Here is a 16,966-nt window from a genome sequence, read left to right on the forward strand (position 1 = left end):
AGCACAAAGGGTCTGAGGAAAAAAAATAAAACAAAAAACAAAACGGAGCAAAAGGTGAACTAGCGAGTAGCGAACAGGACAGCCTCCAGTACAGTCCACACATGGTAAGTGACTGACTGACTTTAGGAGCACAGACAGACAGAGAGACAGGCAGGTGGTTGGTGGTGGTGGCAGATGGATATATTCTTTATTTTATTTATCTGTTATTTTACCAGGTAAGTTGACTGAGAACACGTTCTCATTTACAGCAACGACCTGGGGAATAGTAACAGGGGAGAGGAGGGGGATGAATGAGCCAATTGTAAACTGGGGATGATTAGGTGACCGTGATGGTTTGACAGCCAGATTGGGAATTTAGCCAGGACACTGGGGTTAACACCCCTACTCTTACGATAAGTGCCATGGGCTCTATAATGACCTCAGAGAGTCAGGACACCCTTTTAACGTCCCATCCGAAAGACGGCACCTTACACAGGGCAGTGTCCCCAATCACTGCCCTGGGGCACTGGGATATTATTTAGATCTGCACAGATTCTGACTGTGGAGGAGAGATCAGGCCAAGGCCAGAAGTCCAGCGTCTTAGTGGGCAAAGAGAAAGGGAGCGGAGGGAGAAAAGAGCTACTTACAAACTGAAAACCATGGAGTAAAAACCATGATACTGATGAGTTAACATCTGGAGGGCTGCCTTTAAAATAACAAACCAAAAACAAACAAAGAAAGAAGGAGGATTTCTGAAAAGAGAAAATAAATTAAAGAGGAGTAATTAAAGAGATACAGCCAGGAAAACTTAAAAATCATTTTCACTCAACAACAAAACTATAGCAGACTTTGGAGTCAAACATTTTAAAGGTCATTTTTAACTTCAGGGAACACTGAACACTTTTATTCATGTTATTTATGCTATTGTTACTAACTGCTAATGAAATTAGGAAATTTGATCCACATAAATACACTATCATTGCGCAAATCCAATCCATCCTAAACTGTGCCTCACCACTGCAGGTTTCTGTGGTTGCCATATTGCCATCCTTGACAAAGGTTGAAGCTGCAAGCTTTTCCTTATTTAAAGATCAAGCACATTATTATGGCAAACACAAAAACCTTGGGCCTCTAGTGCATGTGTAAATACACAATGGTTATTTGAAGTGCCCCAATCTAACCCTTTATCTAGCAGTAAACCATAAAATGGTACAACAGAAGGCAGAGGGGGGAGAGATTGTGGAACACCAAAGGACAAATGAATTACTAGAAAGAGAAAGCCAGGGGACAAAGAGAGGTAGATAAAGGAGAGAATAGGTAGTAGAGTGGCGTGTGTGTGGAGAGGGAGCATGCTTGAGCAAACGTGGGTGGGTTCAACCTGTAGACAAACCTGTAGTACAAGTGCCTGACTGGAAATTCCTCACATGTTGTATACTGTACTACCTCTGTTTACCCCAAACAACCTCCATGCCAACTGAACTGACATCTTATTTGTCTGACGTTGTCGTTATATTCTTTTGTCCTCAGTGACGGATACGATTATAGAAAAGAACCCATCTGTCTTAAGACCCAGTTGGTCAGATAGATCGATACGGTGCCCTGAGTTCACCTCTCTTTGTTTCCATTGTTCTCTTTTTCCTTCTCATATCCTCAGTGGCTGCTGACTCATTGTCTAAACCGGACAGGACGGCCAATCAGGCAGAATAGGGACTTAACGTCACCCTTTCAATGGGATGGTGACAGGCTGACAGAATCCTGTTAGGCTTGCAGGACAGGACACTCTGGCCTGACTCATACTGATAGGCCAACCTGATTCATACTGTTAGGCTGACCTGAATCATACTGTTAGGCCGACCTGAATCATTCTGTTAGGCCGACCTGAATCATTCTGTTAGGCCGACCTGAATCATTCTGTTAGGCCGACCTGAATAATACTGTGCTGCGTGGGTATTGTTTTCACCTTGTCCTTTCCAGCATGGTTTTCATCACTGTTAAGGAACTATACACTGAGTGTACAATACATTAGGAACACCTGCTCTTTCCATGACATAGACTGACCAGGTGAATACAGGTGATCCTTTATTGATGGCACCTTTTAAATCCACTTAAAATCAGTAAGATGTGGATTGTGTGTGTGTGCCAGTCAGAGGGTGGGCAAGACAAAATATTTAAGTGCCTTTGAACAAGGTATGGTAGTAGGTGCCAGGCACACCGGTTTGAGTGAGTCAAGAGCTGCAACGCTGCTGGGTTTTTCCCATTCAAAAGTTTCCTGTGTGTATCAAGAATGATCCACTACCAAAAATAAATCCAGCTAACATAACAACTGTGGGAAGCATTGGAGTCAACACGGGCTAGCATCCCTGTAGAACGCTTTCAACACCTTGTAGAGTCTCTGCCCTGATGAATTGAGGCCTTTCTGAGGGCCAAAGGGGGTGCAACTCAATATTAGGAAGGTGTTCCTAATGTTTTGTACACTCAGTGTACATACAACACACACCATAGCCTAGACCACTACAACACAACAGCTACTGTGTATCTACGGGTTGATCTAATAAGCAGTGGAGCACAGACCCAGGTTACGTCCCAAATGGCACCCTATCACCTATATAGTGCACTATGCCAGGGTCAATTGGAGTGCACTATATAGGGAATATGGTGCCATTTTGGACACAATCCCAGTGAGTTAAAAATGCACACTCAGCAAGCATTGCTGTGATTGGGCTGTGAGTCACGCACACCAAACCATGCCATTGGCCGCACATGGTGGTGGGCGGTGCAGAGGTGCATTACTATTGTTGGACTGTCGTTGAAGGCTGTGGTCACAGAAAGCATGATAGCCGCCAGCCTGCTTCGGAGGATGCAGAGGGAGGTCGGCCTTGGGATGTGGAGGAGTGGAGGAGGGAGGGGCCGGTGTGAAAGAGAGCGAAGACCCTGAGAGCGAGAAGGAGCCAATGCTAGAGACTAGAAACAACAGAAAAGTAAGCGATGACACAGATCTATAGAAAACACAGAACTGTAGTCGTTCCCTTAGCAACGTCTCACTGAAAGAAGAGAAAAATGGCAAAGCTGACTTAGAGAAACCTTTCAGTTGATCAGTGACATAATATAATACTGTATGGGGTAACACAGATATAAAAGCCTTTATTATGATAGGAAAGAAAAACTGTTGGACATTGAACACTGCAGTAAAAAAATACCTTCATTATGACAAAATGAAAGTCTAAAACGAAAGCTCATACTTTGACAGGATACAGGGTGGGTCTTAGCACTGCTGACAGGAACGGAAGGGAAATACAGTACCAGTCAAAGGTTTGGACACACCTACTCATGAAAGAGTTTTTCTTTCTTTTTACTATTTTCAACATTGTAGAATAATAGTGAAGACATCAAAAATATGAAATAACACACATGGAATCATGCATTAACCAAAAAAGTGTTAAAAAAATCAAAATATATTGATATTTGAGATTCTTCAAAGTAGCCACCGTTTGCCTTGATGACAGCTTTGCACACTCTTGCCATTCTTAAGCTTATTACTCTAAAATGTTGTGCACAAATGTCTTAACATCCCTGTTAGTGAGCATTTCTCCTTGTCAAGATAATCCATCCACTTGACAAGTGTGGCATTACAAGAAGCTGATTAAACCGCATCAGGTGCACCTTGTGCTGGGGACAATAAAAGGCCACTCTAAAATGTGCAGTTTTGTCACATAATACAATGCCACAGACATCTCAAGTTTTGAGAGAGTGTGCAATTGCATGCTGACTGCAGGAATGTCCACTAGAGTGGTTGCCAGGGAATTTTATGTTCATTTCTCTACCATAATTTGGCAGTACATCCAACCAGCATCACAACCGCAGACCACGTGTAACCACACCAGCCCAAGACCTCCACATCCAGACCAACCACCCAAAGAACCACACACCCATGGCTGCGCCCCTGCCCAGTCATGAGAAATCCATAGATTAGGGACTAATTTAATTTATTTCAGTTGGCTGATTTCCATGTATGATCTGTAACTCAGTAAAACCATTGAAATTGTTGCATGTTGGGTCTATATTTTTGTTCAGTATATGTATGTATGTATGTATGCCTAGAATGTTATTCTTTGGCTGAATCGCCAATCAATGACTTCGCTAGCTTTGATCGCTAAGTGGCAGAGTGGTTGGTTCGAGATTCAGCCCTTAACAGCAACGACTAGTTTCCTCATTACTCCAGTTTGGCCATGAACCCTGTAGCCATCGTGACAGAGAAAGACCGGTATGATGCTGTGTTGAGAGAGATACAGGTGTAGCTGAAGATACAGTAGTCATGAGACAGGACAGGACACACTGTGACTATAGGGGCTTGGACATGGTACTGAGGCTTTATAATTCAACCTGTATGTATGTCCCTTTTTCTAGGATAGCCACCATGGTAAATGGCCTGGGATAAGATAGTGTTTTGCTTTAAGACTTACCTGCATGTATATCATTGTAAGGTACTGGTACAAAGCTATGCTTGTGAGGTACTGGTAGTGAGGTGACACCTACCTGTCTCTGGGTCACTGAAGTCAGGCAGCGTCATGGCATTTAGTGTCCATCTGTCTGCTATGGCTCTGTCCAACAGGCTGCTGCGTCGACCCGAATCACTAGGACACACAGACAGACAGAATTGATGTTAAACACCAACTAGATAGCTAAGCTTCCTAAAAACCCCTCTCTGCCCATCTATCCTCTTAGAATGACAGCTGCTCAGACTAAAAACTGTGTTTTTGTGTCTAAGGTAGAGCCACGCTTACTGCATGGTATGGGTGATGAAACCGAGAGCAGTGCTCCAAGCTTAGGAGGTGGGTTAGGCACACCACCACACAAAACACACAGTGCATTCGGAAAGTATTCAGACCCCTTGACTGTTTCCACATTTTGTTACGTTACAGCCTTATTCTGAAATGGATTAAATAGTTTCCCCCTCCCCTCATCGATCTACACATAATACCCCATAATTCAAAAACTGTTTTTTAGAAATTACATTCATCACATTTACATTAGTATTCAGACCCTTTACTCAACACTTTGTTGAAGGACCTTTGTCAGTGATTACAGCATTGAGTCTTCTTGGGTTTGACGCTACAAGCCTGGCACACCTGTATTTGACGAGTTTCTCCAAATCGTCTCTGCAGATCCTCCCAAGCTCTGTCAGGTTGGATGGGGAGTGTCGCTACACAGTTATTTTCAGGTCTCTCCAGAGATGCTGGTTCACTCAAGGACATTCAGAGACTTGTCCTGAAGCCACTCCTGAGTTGTCTTGGCTGTGTGCTTAGGGTCGTTGTCCTGTTGGAAGGTGAACCTTTGCCCCAGTCTGAGTGCTCTGGAGCTCTCTGTACTTTGCTTCGTTCATCTTTGCCTCGATCCTGACTAGTCTCCCAGTCCCTGCTGCTGAAAACAAACCATTCCCACAGTATGATGCTGCCGCCACCATGCTTCCCCGTAGGGATGGTGACAGGTTTCCTCCAGACGGGACGCTTGGTATACAGGCCAAAGAGTTCAATCTTAGTTTCATCAGACCTGAGAATTTTGTTTCTCGGAGTCAGAGTCCTTTCGGTGTCTTATGGCAAACTCTAAGCGGGCTGTCATGTGCCTTTTACTGAGATCTGGCTTCCGTCTGACTACTCTACCATAAAGGCCTGATTAGTGGTCCTTCTTGGAAGGTTCTCCCATCTCCACAGAGGAACTCTGAAGCTCTGTCAGAGTGACCATCAGGTTCTTAGTCACCTCCCTGACTAAGGCCCTTCTCCAACGATTGCTCAGTTTTTCGGGGCGGCCAGATCTAGGAAGAGTCTTGGTCTTCTTCAAATTAAGAATGATGGAGGCTACTGTGATCTTGGGAAACTTCAACGCTGCAGAAATGTTTTGGTACCCTTCCCCAGATCTGTGCCTCGACACAATCCTGTCTCGGAGCTCTACGGACAATTCCTTCGACCTCATGGCTTGGTTTTTGCTCTGACATGCACTATCAAATGTGGGACCTTATATAGACAGGTGTGTGCCTTTCCAAATCATGTCCAATCAATTTAATTCACCATTTACCATTTCCAATCATTTACCATGACCAATCAAGTTGCAGAAACATCTCAAGGATAATCAATGGAAACAGGATGCACCTGAGCTCAATTTCGAGTGTCATAGCAAAGGGTCTGAATACTTATGTAAATAAGGTATTTCTGTTTTTTGTTTTTTTATACATTTGCAAAAATGTCTAAAATGTGTTTTCGCTCTGTCAACATGGGTAATTGTGTGTAGATTGATAGTCACAGAGATGGAGAGATCCCCTAGTCAAATGTCAATGTGACAATGAAACATTATGATGCATTGGTCTGGTGCACTGTGTGGATTATTGGTTCCTGTCAGGACCTATCGCGTCTTTCTCCTCAAATCAGTCATATCCAGGAAATCAGAGCCATGAGAGAAACAAGATTATAGAGTTCAGTTCTTTTCTGTTGTTTGATCTGGCCGGTATATTTGAACTGCCCAGACGGGAAGGTGCTACGCACGCTGAGGCAGTATCGCTCAAAACACGAGACACACAAACCGCCATAAAACAGAGCTCCGGACCAACTTTAACACGCCAATGCTTCATCTACTGGAATATTCCCCCTCCTGTAGGTTTTGTCTGAAGTAAATGCTATCTCACGTTCTATAATGAGCTGCTCCTGCATCCTGTATTCATTGCAGACAGATTATGCAGTATAGGAATAAGGCTACAGTAGCCCTGGACCCGGTCTAGTCTCATGCTGTGCGTGTGTGTGTTGGTGCTGTGGCTGTTGGTCTCAGTGGAATAACATTCTCCAGTTTAACAAGAGGCTGACATGATGTGAGGGACTGATCTGTCCCCACTCTGACTCTCTCTCCGCAGCATTGTTGCTATTAGCTGCAGACAGGCTGCGTTCCAAATGGCACTCTATCCATTTTGTATGACAGGAGCCCATAGGGGTGTGTAGTGCATTAAATAGGGGAATAGGGTGCCATTTGGGATGCATTGAGGGAGCCACTGGAGGAACCAGGGTTATGTCTAGATGGGATTCAGCAACAGTAAGGAAGTGATTTGAGTTATGTAATACTCATGTAATACTTATGTCATATAGCACAATCAATCAATCAATCAATGCAAGTGTATTTATAAAGACCTTTTTACATCAACAGTAATCACAAAGTTATTTACAGTCGTGGCCAAAAGTTTTGAGAATGGCACAAATATTAATTTTCACAAAGTTAGCTGCTTCTGTGTCTTTAGATATTTTTGTCAGATGTTACTATGGAATACTGAAGTATGATTACAAGCACTTCATAAGTGTCAAAGGATTATATTGACAATTACATGAAGTTGATGCAAAGAGTCAATATTTGCAGTGTTGACCCTTCTGTCAATTAACTTCTGGGCCACATGCTGACTGATGGCAGCCCATTTTTGATTAATCAATGCTTGGAGTTTGTCAGAATTTGTGGGTTTTGTTTGTCCACCCGCCTCTTGAGGATTGACCACAAGTTCTCAATGGGATTAAGGTCTGAGGAGTTTCCTGGCCATGGACCCAAAATATTGATGTTTTGTTCCCCTAGCCACTTAGTTATCACTTTTGCCTTATGGCAAGGTGTCCATCATGCTGGAAAAGGCTTTGTTCGTCACCAAACTGTTCCTGGATGGTTGGGAGAAGTTGCTCTCGGAGGATGTGTTGGTACCATTCTTTATTCATGGCTGTGTTCTTAGGCAAAATTGTAAGTGAGCCCACTCCCTTGGCTGAGAAGCAACCCCACACATGAATGGTCTCAGGAGGCTTTACTGTTGGCATGACACAGGACTAATGGTAGCGCTCACCTTGTCTTCTCCGGACAAGCTTTTTTCCGGATGCCTCAAACAATCGGAAAGGGGATTAATCACAGAAAATGACTTCACCCCAGTCCTCAGCAGTCCAATCCCTGTACCTTTTGCAGAATATCAGTCTGTCCCTCATGTTTTTCCTGGAGATAAGTGGCTTCTTTGCTGCCCTTCTTGACACCAGGTCATCCTCCAAAAGTCTTCGCCTCACTGTGCATGCAGATGCACTCACACCTGCCTGCTGCCATTCCTGAGCAAGCTCTGTACTGGTGGTGCCCCGATCCCGCAGCTGAATCAACTTCAGGAGACGGTCCTGGCGCTTGCTGGACTTTCTTGGGCACCCTGAAGCCTTCTTCACAACAATTGAACCGCTCTCCTTGAAGTTCTTGATGATCCGATAAATGGTTGATTTTGTTACAATCTTACTGGCAGCAATATCCTTGCCAGTGAAGCCTTTTTGTGCAAAGCAATGATGACGGCACGTGTTACCTTGCAGGTAACCATGGTTGACAGAGGAAGAACAATGATTCCAAGCACCACCCTCCTTTTGAAGCTTCCAGTCTGTTATTTGAACTCAATCAGCATGACAGAGTGATCTCCAGCATTGTCCTCGTCAACACTCACACCTATGTTAACGAGAGAATCACTGACATGATGTCAGCTGGTCCTTTTGTGGATGCAGTGGAAATGTTTTTGGGGGATTCAGTTCATTTGCATGGCAAAGAGGGACTTTGCAATTAATTGTAATTCATCTGATCACTCTTCATGACATTCTGGAGTATATGCAATTTGCCATCATACAAACTGAGGCAGCGGACTTTGTGAAAATTCATATTTATGTCATTCTCAAAACTTTTGGCCATGACTATACAGTCCTCTGATCTCAGGCCTGTGAATCTTTATGTACAGTATAGCTTCAGTGGATTCTTTAAAGCATATTAAAAAGCCATGGATATAATCAGGGAAGCAGTGCTGCTCTCTCTCGTCATAGTTAATACCAGCCTTTTGTAGGAGATGAGGCTAAAGTTGGAGCTTAATGTTCACACAGGAGATTGAGATCATGGACATTTGGCCCCAGACTCCCTCACTCCTTCTTGTCTAACATTCCAAAAGACTACATTTTGAGTGTGTGAGGCATAACATTCCTGAAGGAGGCTTAAAATACTGCAGTTTGCAATGGTATAGTGTCCAACATATTTGACTGCTATCATCTTACACATTTCAGTTCTATTTAGTGGACAGAACATTTTACCAGTGTAATGGGTACTACTATACTGTACCTGGGGTTGGTGAGGTTGTAACAGGACTTCCGGATCTGTAGCATGTGTTTGCAGGTGAGCAGAGCCTCCTCAGGTCCTTGACACAATGTCTCCAGCTTCACCTTGGTGAATAACAGACTGCAGGCAAACACATGGGAAACGCACAGTTTAAAACACAGGAACACATTACATTAAAACAAAAGACACAACACATTAACACAGAAGACACAACACATTAACACAGAAGACACAACACATTAACACAGAAGACAACAGTGTGAGGTTGCAGACAGAGGAAAGCATCCTCCCCCTGCTACAAACTCACACTACATATTCAATGAGGAGTACTAGAATCTCTAGGATGCCTGGGAGTGGGGGGTGCATTCACCAAGAACTCTCCACTCAGAGAATAGAAGTGTTTAAAACTTCTTGCATCGAGCACTCCCGTATCCGGGAGCGTAATCATAGCCTCAAGCTCATTACCATAACGCAACTTTTCCTATTCATGAAAATCGCAAATGAAATGAAATAAATATATTCAAACACAAGCTTAGCCTTTTGTTAACAACACTGTCATCTCAGATTTTCAAAATATGCTTTTCAACCATAGCTACACAAGCATTTGTGTAAGAGTATTGATAGCTAGCATAGCATTAAGCCTAGCATTCAGCAGGCAACATTTTTACAAAAACAAGAAAAGCATTCAAATAAAATAATTTACCTTTGAAGAACTTCGGATGTTTTCAATGAGGAGACTCTCAGTTAGATAGCAAATGTTCATTTTTTCCAAAAAGATTATTTGTGTAGAAGAAATCGCTCCGTTTTGTTCATCACGTTTGGCTAAGAAAAAAACCCGAAAATTCAGTCATTACAACGCCAAACTTTTTTTCCAAATTAACTCCATAATATCGACAGAAACATGGCAAACGTTGTTTAGAATCAATCCTCAAGGTGTTTTCACATATCTATTCGATGATAAATAATTTGTGGCAGTTGGGTTTCTCCTCGGAAGCAAACAGAAAAAAAACACGCAGCTGGAGATTACGCAATAATTGCGACGGAGGACACCAAGCGACCACCTGGTATATGTAGTGTAAAATGGTCAATCTTCCAATGATATGCCTACAAATATGTCACAATGATGTCGACACTATGGGGAAACAACAGAAAGTCTAAGCTCATTCGTGACCCATTCACAGCCATATAAGGACTCATTGAAACACAGCGCCTTCAAAATCTGGGGCACTTCCTGTTTAAAATTTCATATTGGTTTCGCCAGTAGCATCAGTTCTGTGGCACTCACAGACAATATCTTTGCAGATTTGGAAACGTCAGAGTGTTTTCTTTCCAAAGCTGTCAATTAATGCATAGTCGAGCATCTTTTCGTGACAAAATATCTTGTTTAAAACGGGAACGTATTTTTATCCAAAAATTAAAAGAGCGCCCCCTATATCCAAAAGCCTAGATGAACGCCAATCTGAGCAGAGAGAGAGATAGAGAAGGAAAGAGAGACACAGCAGAGAGAGAGATAGAGCAGAGAGATAGAGAAAAGCTAATGGGAGAATAAAGTTTTCATTCATAGAACCCTCTCATCCACCCTTCTGCTCTCCTCCCTCCCAGCCTATTGTGTTCCTCCCAGCGCAGCCTAGTGGAATAAATGACAATCTATTAATCTATACTGAACAAAAATACACATGCAACCATTTCAGTGATTTTAATGAGTTACAGTTCAATTGAAATAAATTCATTAGGCCCTAATCTATGGTTATCACGACTGGGCAGGGCGTAACCAGGGTGGACTTTGAATGGCATAGGCCCATCCACTTGGGAGCCAAGCCTAGCCAATAAGAATTAGTTTTTCCCCACAAAAGGGTTTTATTACAGGCATAAATAATCCTCTCAGCACTTGATATGCCACACCTGTCAGATGGATTGGCAAAGGAGAAATGCTTTCTAACAGGGATGTACAGTGCCTTGCAAAAGTATTCATCCCGATTGGCATTTTTCCTATTTTGTTGCATTACAACCTGTAATTTAAATGGATTTTTATTTGGATTTCATGTAATGGAACTACACAAACTAGTTCAAAGTGGTGAAGTGAAATGAAGAAAAAAAAATACTTGTTTAAAAAAAAATATATATATTTTTTTTAAACGCTAAACTGCTGCGTGCATATGTATTCACCCCCTTTGCTATGAAGCCCCTAAATAAGATCTGACCCATTAGCATACTGCTAATGCAACAATAGAGTGGTTTAAGGGGAAACATTTAAATGTCTTGGAATGGCCTAGTCAAAGCCCAGACCTTAATCCAATTGAGAACCTGTGTTATGACTTAAAGATTGCTTTACACAAGCAGAACCCACCCAATTTGAAGGAGCTGGAGCAGTTTTGCCTTGAAGAATGGGCAAACATCCCAGTGGCTAGATGTGACAAGCTTATAGAGACATATCCCAAGAGACTTGCAGCTGTAATTGCTGAGAAAGATGGCTCTACAAAGTATTGATTTTTAGGGGGGTGAATAGTTATGCAAGCTCACATTTTCTGCTTTTTTGTCTTATTCCTTGTTTGTTTCACAATAAAAAATATTTACCATCTTCAAAGTGGCAAGCATGTTGTGTAAATCTAATGTTACAACCCCCCCCCCCCCCCAAATCTATTTAATTCCAGGTTGTAAGGCAACAAAATAGGAAAAATGCCAAGGGGTTGAATACTTTCGCAAGCCACTGTAAACAAATGTATGCACAACATTTGAGAAATAACATTTTTGTGCATATGGAAAATGAGACCAACACTTTACATGTTGCGTTTATATTTTTGTTCAGCATAAGTAGTGCCCATTCAAACATCACATTACCATCACCTTTCATCTCTTCCTCATCCCAATATACAGTACCAGCTACTGTGTGTGTGTTATGGATGTACTATGTGTATGAATGTGCAACAAACCACATGCCTTGAATCTTCTCTGCAATGTTATCACACAAATAACAACAGTACACTCTTTTTACACACATATTCACAGCATGCACCCTCAGCCTCATGTTTTTACAAGTGCACACACACAGGCATGCGCGCGCGCACACACACACACACACACACACACACACACACACACACACACACACACACACACACACACACACACACACACACACACACACACACACACCACTCTCCCACAGGGAAAGCTGAAGCTCAATCAAGCTTGTGAAAAAAAAACGTGTTATTTTTCATGTTGTGTAAGTGGCTAAGGCAGAGAGAGCGGCACAGCAGCCAACACTGTGGTGTTCTGAGGGTACAGCAGCCAACACTGTGGTGCCCTGAGGGTACAGCAGCCAACACTGTGGTGCCCTGAGGGTACAGCAGCCAACACTGTGGTGCCCTGAGGGTACAGCAGCCAACACTGTGGTGCCCTGAGGGTACAGCAGCCAACACTATGGTGCCCTGAGGGTACAGCAGCCAACACTGTGGTGCCCTGAGGGTACAGCAGCCAACACTGTGGTGCCCTGAGGGTACAGCAGGCTAAATCTATTATAAATTGAGAAATTCAAAACACTGTAAACAAACAGAGCAGGGATTTTTTTTTAAAGTATCTCAGGATTACACAGAGACAGAGGTGTGAGAGGGAGACAGAGGTGTCAGCGGAGAGGAGGAGAGGAGATGGGGAGGAGGAGATTGAGAAGAGGAGATAGGGAGGAGGAGATTGAGAAGAGGAGATAGGGAGGAGGAGAGGAGATGAGGAGAGTAGATGGGGAGGAGGAGAGGAGATGGGGAGGGGGAAAAGGAGATGGGGATGAGGAGATGGGGATGAGGAGAGTAGATGGGGAGGAGGAGAGGAGATTGAGAGGGGGAGAGGAGATGGGGAGGGGAGGGGAAAAGGAGATGGGGATGAGGAGAGTAGATGGGGATTGGGGGGAGAGGAGATGGGGAGGAGAGGAGATGGGGAGGAAGAGGGCCTACAAGCAACACAACTTGCAGACTTGTTTTCGAGTTGCTGTGAGTTTTGTTGCCAACCTGTTTTGCTACCTGACAACTTTACGTTTTTTACTTTTTAATTACCGTTTATATTTTTGTTTTTTTTCCTGAACTTTTTCACTCCGGACGCTTTATCTGGACACGATTCGTCAGGACCTCCAACAGCCGAAGCTAAGTAGTAACATTAACATGATGCCTTCTAATTGTAGTCGATGTACTCGCCTTACGGCGAGGATAGCAGTGCTACAAGCCCAGCTTCAGAGGCAATCGTTAGGCAAGGGTCATTTCAGTGTAGGAAAGGATGAAACAGCGTCTGTGCCACCAGTAAGTACAGATAGTAGTATAAATCCCCTGACACAGTCCCCGCAGCCGGACAACTTTCTCACGGTTTCTGGAAGGAAATGCTGTAGGAACGCTCAACCGGTGTCGCTCATTCAGCCGACAGAAACCGGTTTTCCCCATTAATCAGCAGGTCTGAGTCAGAGGCTGAGTCTTCTCTGGTCTCTACTCCTCCCGTTACGGGGTCTGAGACGCCGAAGCTTCCCACCATTAGCTCTGACAAATTGAAAACTCTAGTCATTGGCGACTCCATTACCCGCAGTATTAGACTTAAAACGAATCATCCAGCGATCATACACTGTTTACCAGGGGGCAGGGCTACTGACGTTAAGGCTAATCTGAAGATGGTGCTGGCTAAAGCTAAAACTGGCGAGTGTAGAGAGTATAGAGATATTGTTATCCACGTCGGCACCAACGATGTTAGGATGAAACAGTCGGAGATCACCAAGCGCAACATAGCTTCTGCGTGTAAATCAGCTAGAAAGATGTGTCGGCATCGAGTAATTGTCTCTGGCCCCCTCCCAGTTAGGGGGAGTGATGAGCTCTACAGCAGAGTCTCACAACTCAATCGCTGGTTGAAAACTGTTTTCTGCCCCTCCCAAAAGATAGAATTTGTAGATAATTGGCCCTCTTTCTGGGACTCACCCACAAACAGGACCAAGCCTGACCTGCTGAGGAGTGACGGACTCCATCCTAGCTGGAGGGGTGCTCTCATCTTATCTACCAACATAGACAGGGCTCTAACTCCTCTAGCTCCGCAATGAAATAGGGTGCAGGCCAGGCAGCAGGCTGTTAGCCAGCCTGCCAGCATAGTGGAGTCTGCCACTAGCACAGTCAGTGTAGTCAGCTCAGCTATCACCATTGAGACCGTGTCTGTGCCTCGACCTAGGTTGGGCAAAACTAAACATGGCGGTGTTTGCCTTAGCAATCTCACTAGGATAAAGACCACCTCCATTCCTGTCATTATTGAAAGAGATCATGATACCTAACATCTCAAAATAGGGCTACTTAATGTTAGATCCCTTACTTCAAAGGCAATTATAGTCAATGAACTAATCACTGATCATAATCTTGATGTGATTGGCCTGACTGAAACATGGCTTAAGCCTGATGAATTTACTGTGTTAAATGAGGCCTCACCTCCTGGCTACACTAGTGACTATATACCCCGTGCATCCCGCAAAGGCGAAGGTGTTGCTAACATTTACGATAGCAAATTTACAACAAAAAAAAATGACGTTTTCGTCTTTTGAGCTTCTAGTCATGAAATCTATGCAGCCCACTCAATCACGTTTTATAGCTACTGTTTACAGGCCTCCTGGGCCATATACAGCGTTCCTCACTGAGTTCCCTGAATTCCTATCGGACCTTGTAGTCATAGCAGATAATATTCTAATCTTTGGTGACTTTAATATTCACATGGAAAAGTCCACAGACCCACTCCAAAAGGCTTTCGGAGCCATCATCGACTCAGTGGGTTTTGTCCAACATGTCTCTGGACCCACTCACTGTCACAGTCATACGCTGGACCTAGTTTTGTCCCATGGAATAAATGTTGTGGATCTTAATGTTTTTCCTCATAATCCTGGACTATCGGACCACCATTTTATTACGTTTGCAATTGTAACAAATAATCTGCTCAGACCCCAACCAAGGAACATCAAAAGTCGTGATATAAATTCACAGACAACACAAAGATTCCTTGATGTCCTTCCAGATTCCCTCTGTCTACCCAAGGACGCCAGAGGACAAAAATCAGGTTAACCACCTAACTGAGGAACTCAATTTAACCTTGATGCAGTTGCACCCCTAAAAACTAAAAACATTTCTCATAAGAAACTAGCTCCCTGGTACACAGAAAATACCCGAGCTCTGAAGCAAGCTTCCAGAAAATTGGAACGGAAATGGCGCCACACCAAACTGGAAGTCTTCCGACTAGCTTGGGAAGACAGTACTGTGCAGTACCGAAGAGCCCTTACTGCTGCTCGATCATCCTATTTTTCTAACTTAATTGAGGAAAATAAGAACAATCCGAAATTCCTTTTTGATACTGTCGCAAAGCTAACTAAAAAGCAGCATTCCCCAATAGAGGATGACTTTCACTTTAGCAGTGATAAATTCATGAACTTCTTTGAGGAAAAGTTTAAGATTATTAGAAAGCAAATTACGGACTCCTCTTTAAATCTGCGTATTCCTTCAAAGCTCAGTTGTCCTGAGTCTGAACAACTCTGCCAGGACCTAGGATCAAGAGAGACGCTCAAGTGTTTTAGTACTATATCTCTCTCTAAACCTTCAAGCTGCATACTGGACCCTATTCCAACTAAACTACTGAAAGAGCTGCTTCCTGTGCTTGGCCCTCCTATGTTGAACATAATAAATGGCTCTCTATCCACCGGATGTGTACCAAACTCACTAAAAGTGGCAGTAATAAAGCCTCTCTTGAAAAAGCCAAACCTTGACCTAGAAAATATAAAAAACTATCGGCCTATATCGAATCTTCCATTCCTCTCAAAAATTTTAGAAAAGGCTGTTTCCTGAAGACAAACAATGTATACGAAATGCTTCAGTCTGGTTTTAGACCCCATCATAGCACTGAGACGGCACTTGTGAAGGTGGTAAATTACATTTTAATGGCATCGGACCGAGGCTCTGCATCTGTCCTCGTGCTCCTAGACCTTAGTGCTGCTTTTGATACCATCGATCACCACATTCTTTTGGAGAGATTGGAAACCCAAATTGGTCTACACAAACAAGTTCTGGCCTGGTTTAGATCTTATCTGTCGGAAAGATATCAGTTTGTCTCTGTGAAGGGTTTGTCCTCTGACAAATCAACTGTAAATTTCGGTGTTCCTCAAGGTTCCGTTTTAGGACCACTATTGTTTTCACTATATATTTTACCTCTTGGGGATGTTATTCGAAAACATAATGTTAACTTTCACTGCTATGCGGATGACACATAGCTGTACATTTCAATGAAACATGGTGAAGCCCCAAAATTGCCCTTGCTAAAAGCAAACTGCAAACTTTCTACTTTTAAACTCGGACAAAACAGAGATGCTTGTTCTAGGTCCCAAGAAACAAAGAGATCTTCTGTTGAATCTGACAATTAATCTTAATGGTTGTACAGTCGTCTCAAATAAAACTGTGAAGGACCTCGGCGTTACTCTGGACCCTGATCTCTCTTTTGAAGAACATATCAAGACCATTTCAAGGACAGCTTTTTTCCATCTATGTAACATTGCAAAAATCAGAAACTTTCTGTCCAAAAATCCAGAAAAATTAATCCATGCTTTTGTCACTTCTAGGTTAGACTACTGCAATGCTATACTTTCCGGCTACCCGGATAAAGCATATTACCCCAGTGCTAGCCTCTCTACACTGGCTTCCTATCAAAGCAAGGGATGATTTCAAGGTTTTACTGCTTACCTACAAAGCATTACATGGGCTTGCTCCTACCTATCTCTTTGATTTGGTCCTGCCGTACATACCTACACGTACGCTACGGTCACAAGACGCAGGCCTCCTAATTGTCCCTAGAATTTCTAAGCAAACAGCTGGAG

General features: G+C 43.3%; 1 protein-coding gene across 1 annotated transcript in view; it reads right to left on the bottom strand.

The window, feature by feature from the left end:
- The window catches only part of LOC139383610 (tetratricopeptide repeat protein 7B-like), a 120,416-nt gene that overhangs the window by 50,631 nt on the left and 52,819 nt on the right, over positions 1 to 16,966 (bottom strand). Inside the window, 2 exon segments of the mRNA XM_071128166.1 lie at positions 4,513 to 4,610; positions 9,112 to 9,228. Coding sequence (XP_070984267.1) covers positions 4,513 to 4,610; positions 9,112 to 9,228 — 215 coding nt within the window.

Source organism: Oncorhynchus clarkii, chromosome 25 (genome assembly GCF_045791955.1).
Source record: "Oncorhynchus clarkii lewisi isolate Uvic-CL-2024 chromosome 25, UVic_Ocla_1.0, whole genome shotgun sequence".
Classification (NCBI taxonomy): domain Eukaryota; kingdom Metazoa; phylum Chordata; class Actinopteri; order Salmoniformes; family Salmonidae; genus Oncorhynchus; species Oncorhynchus clarkii.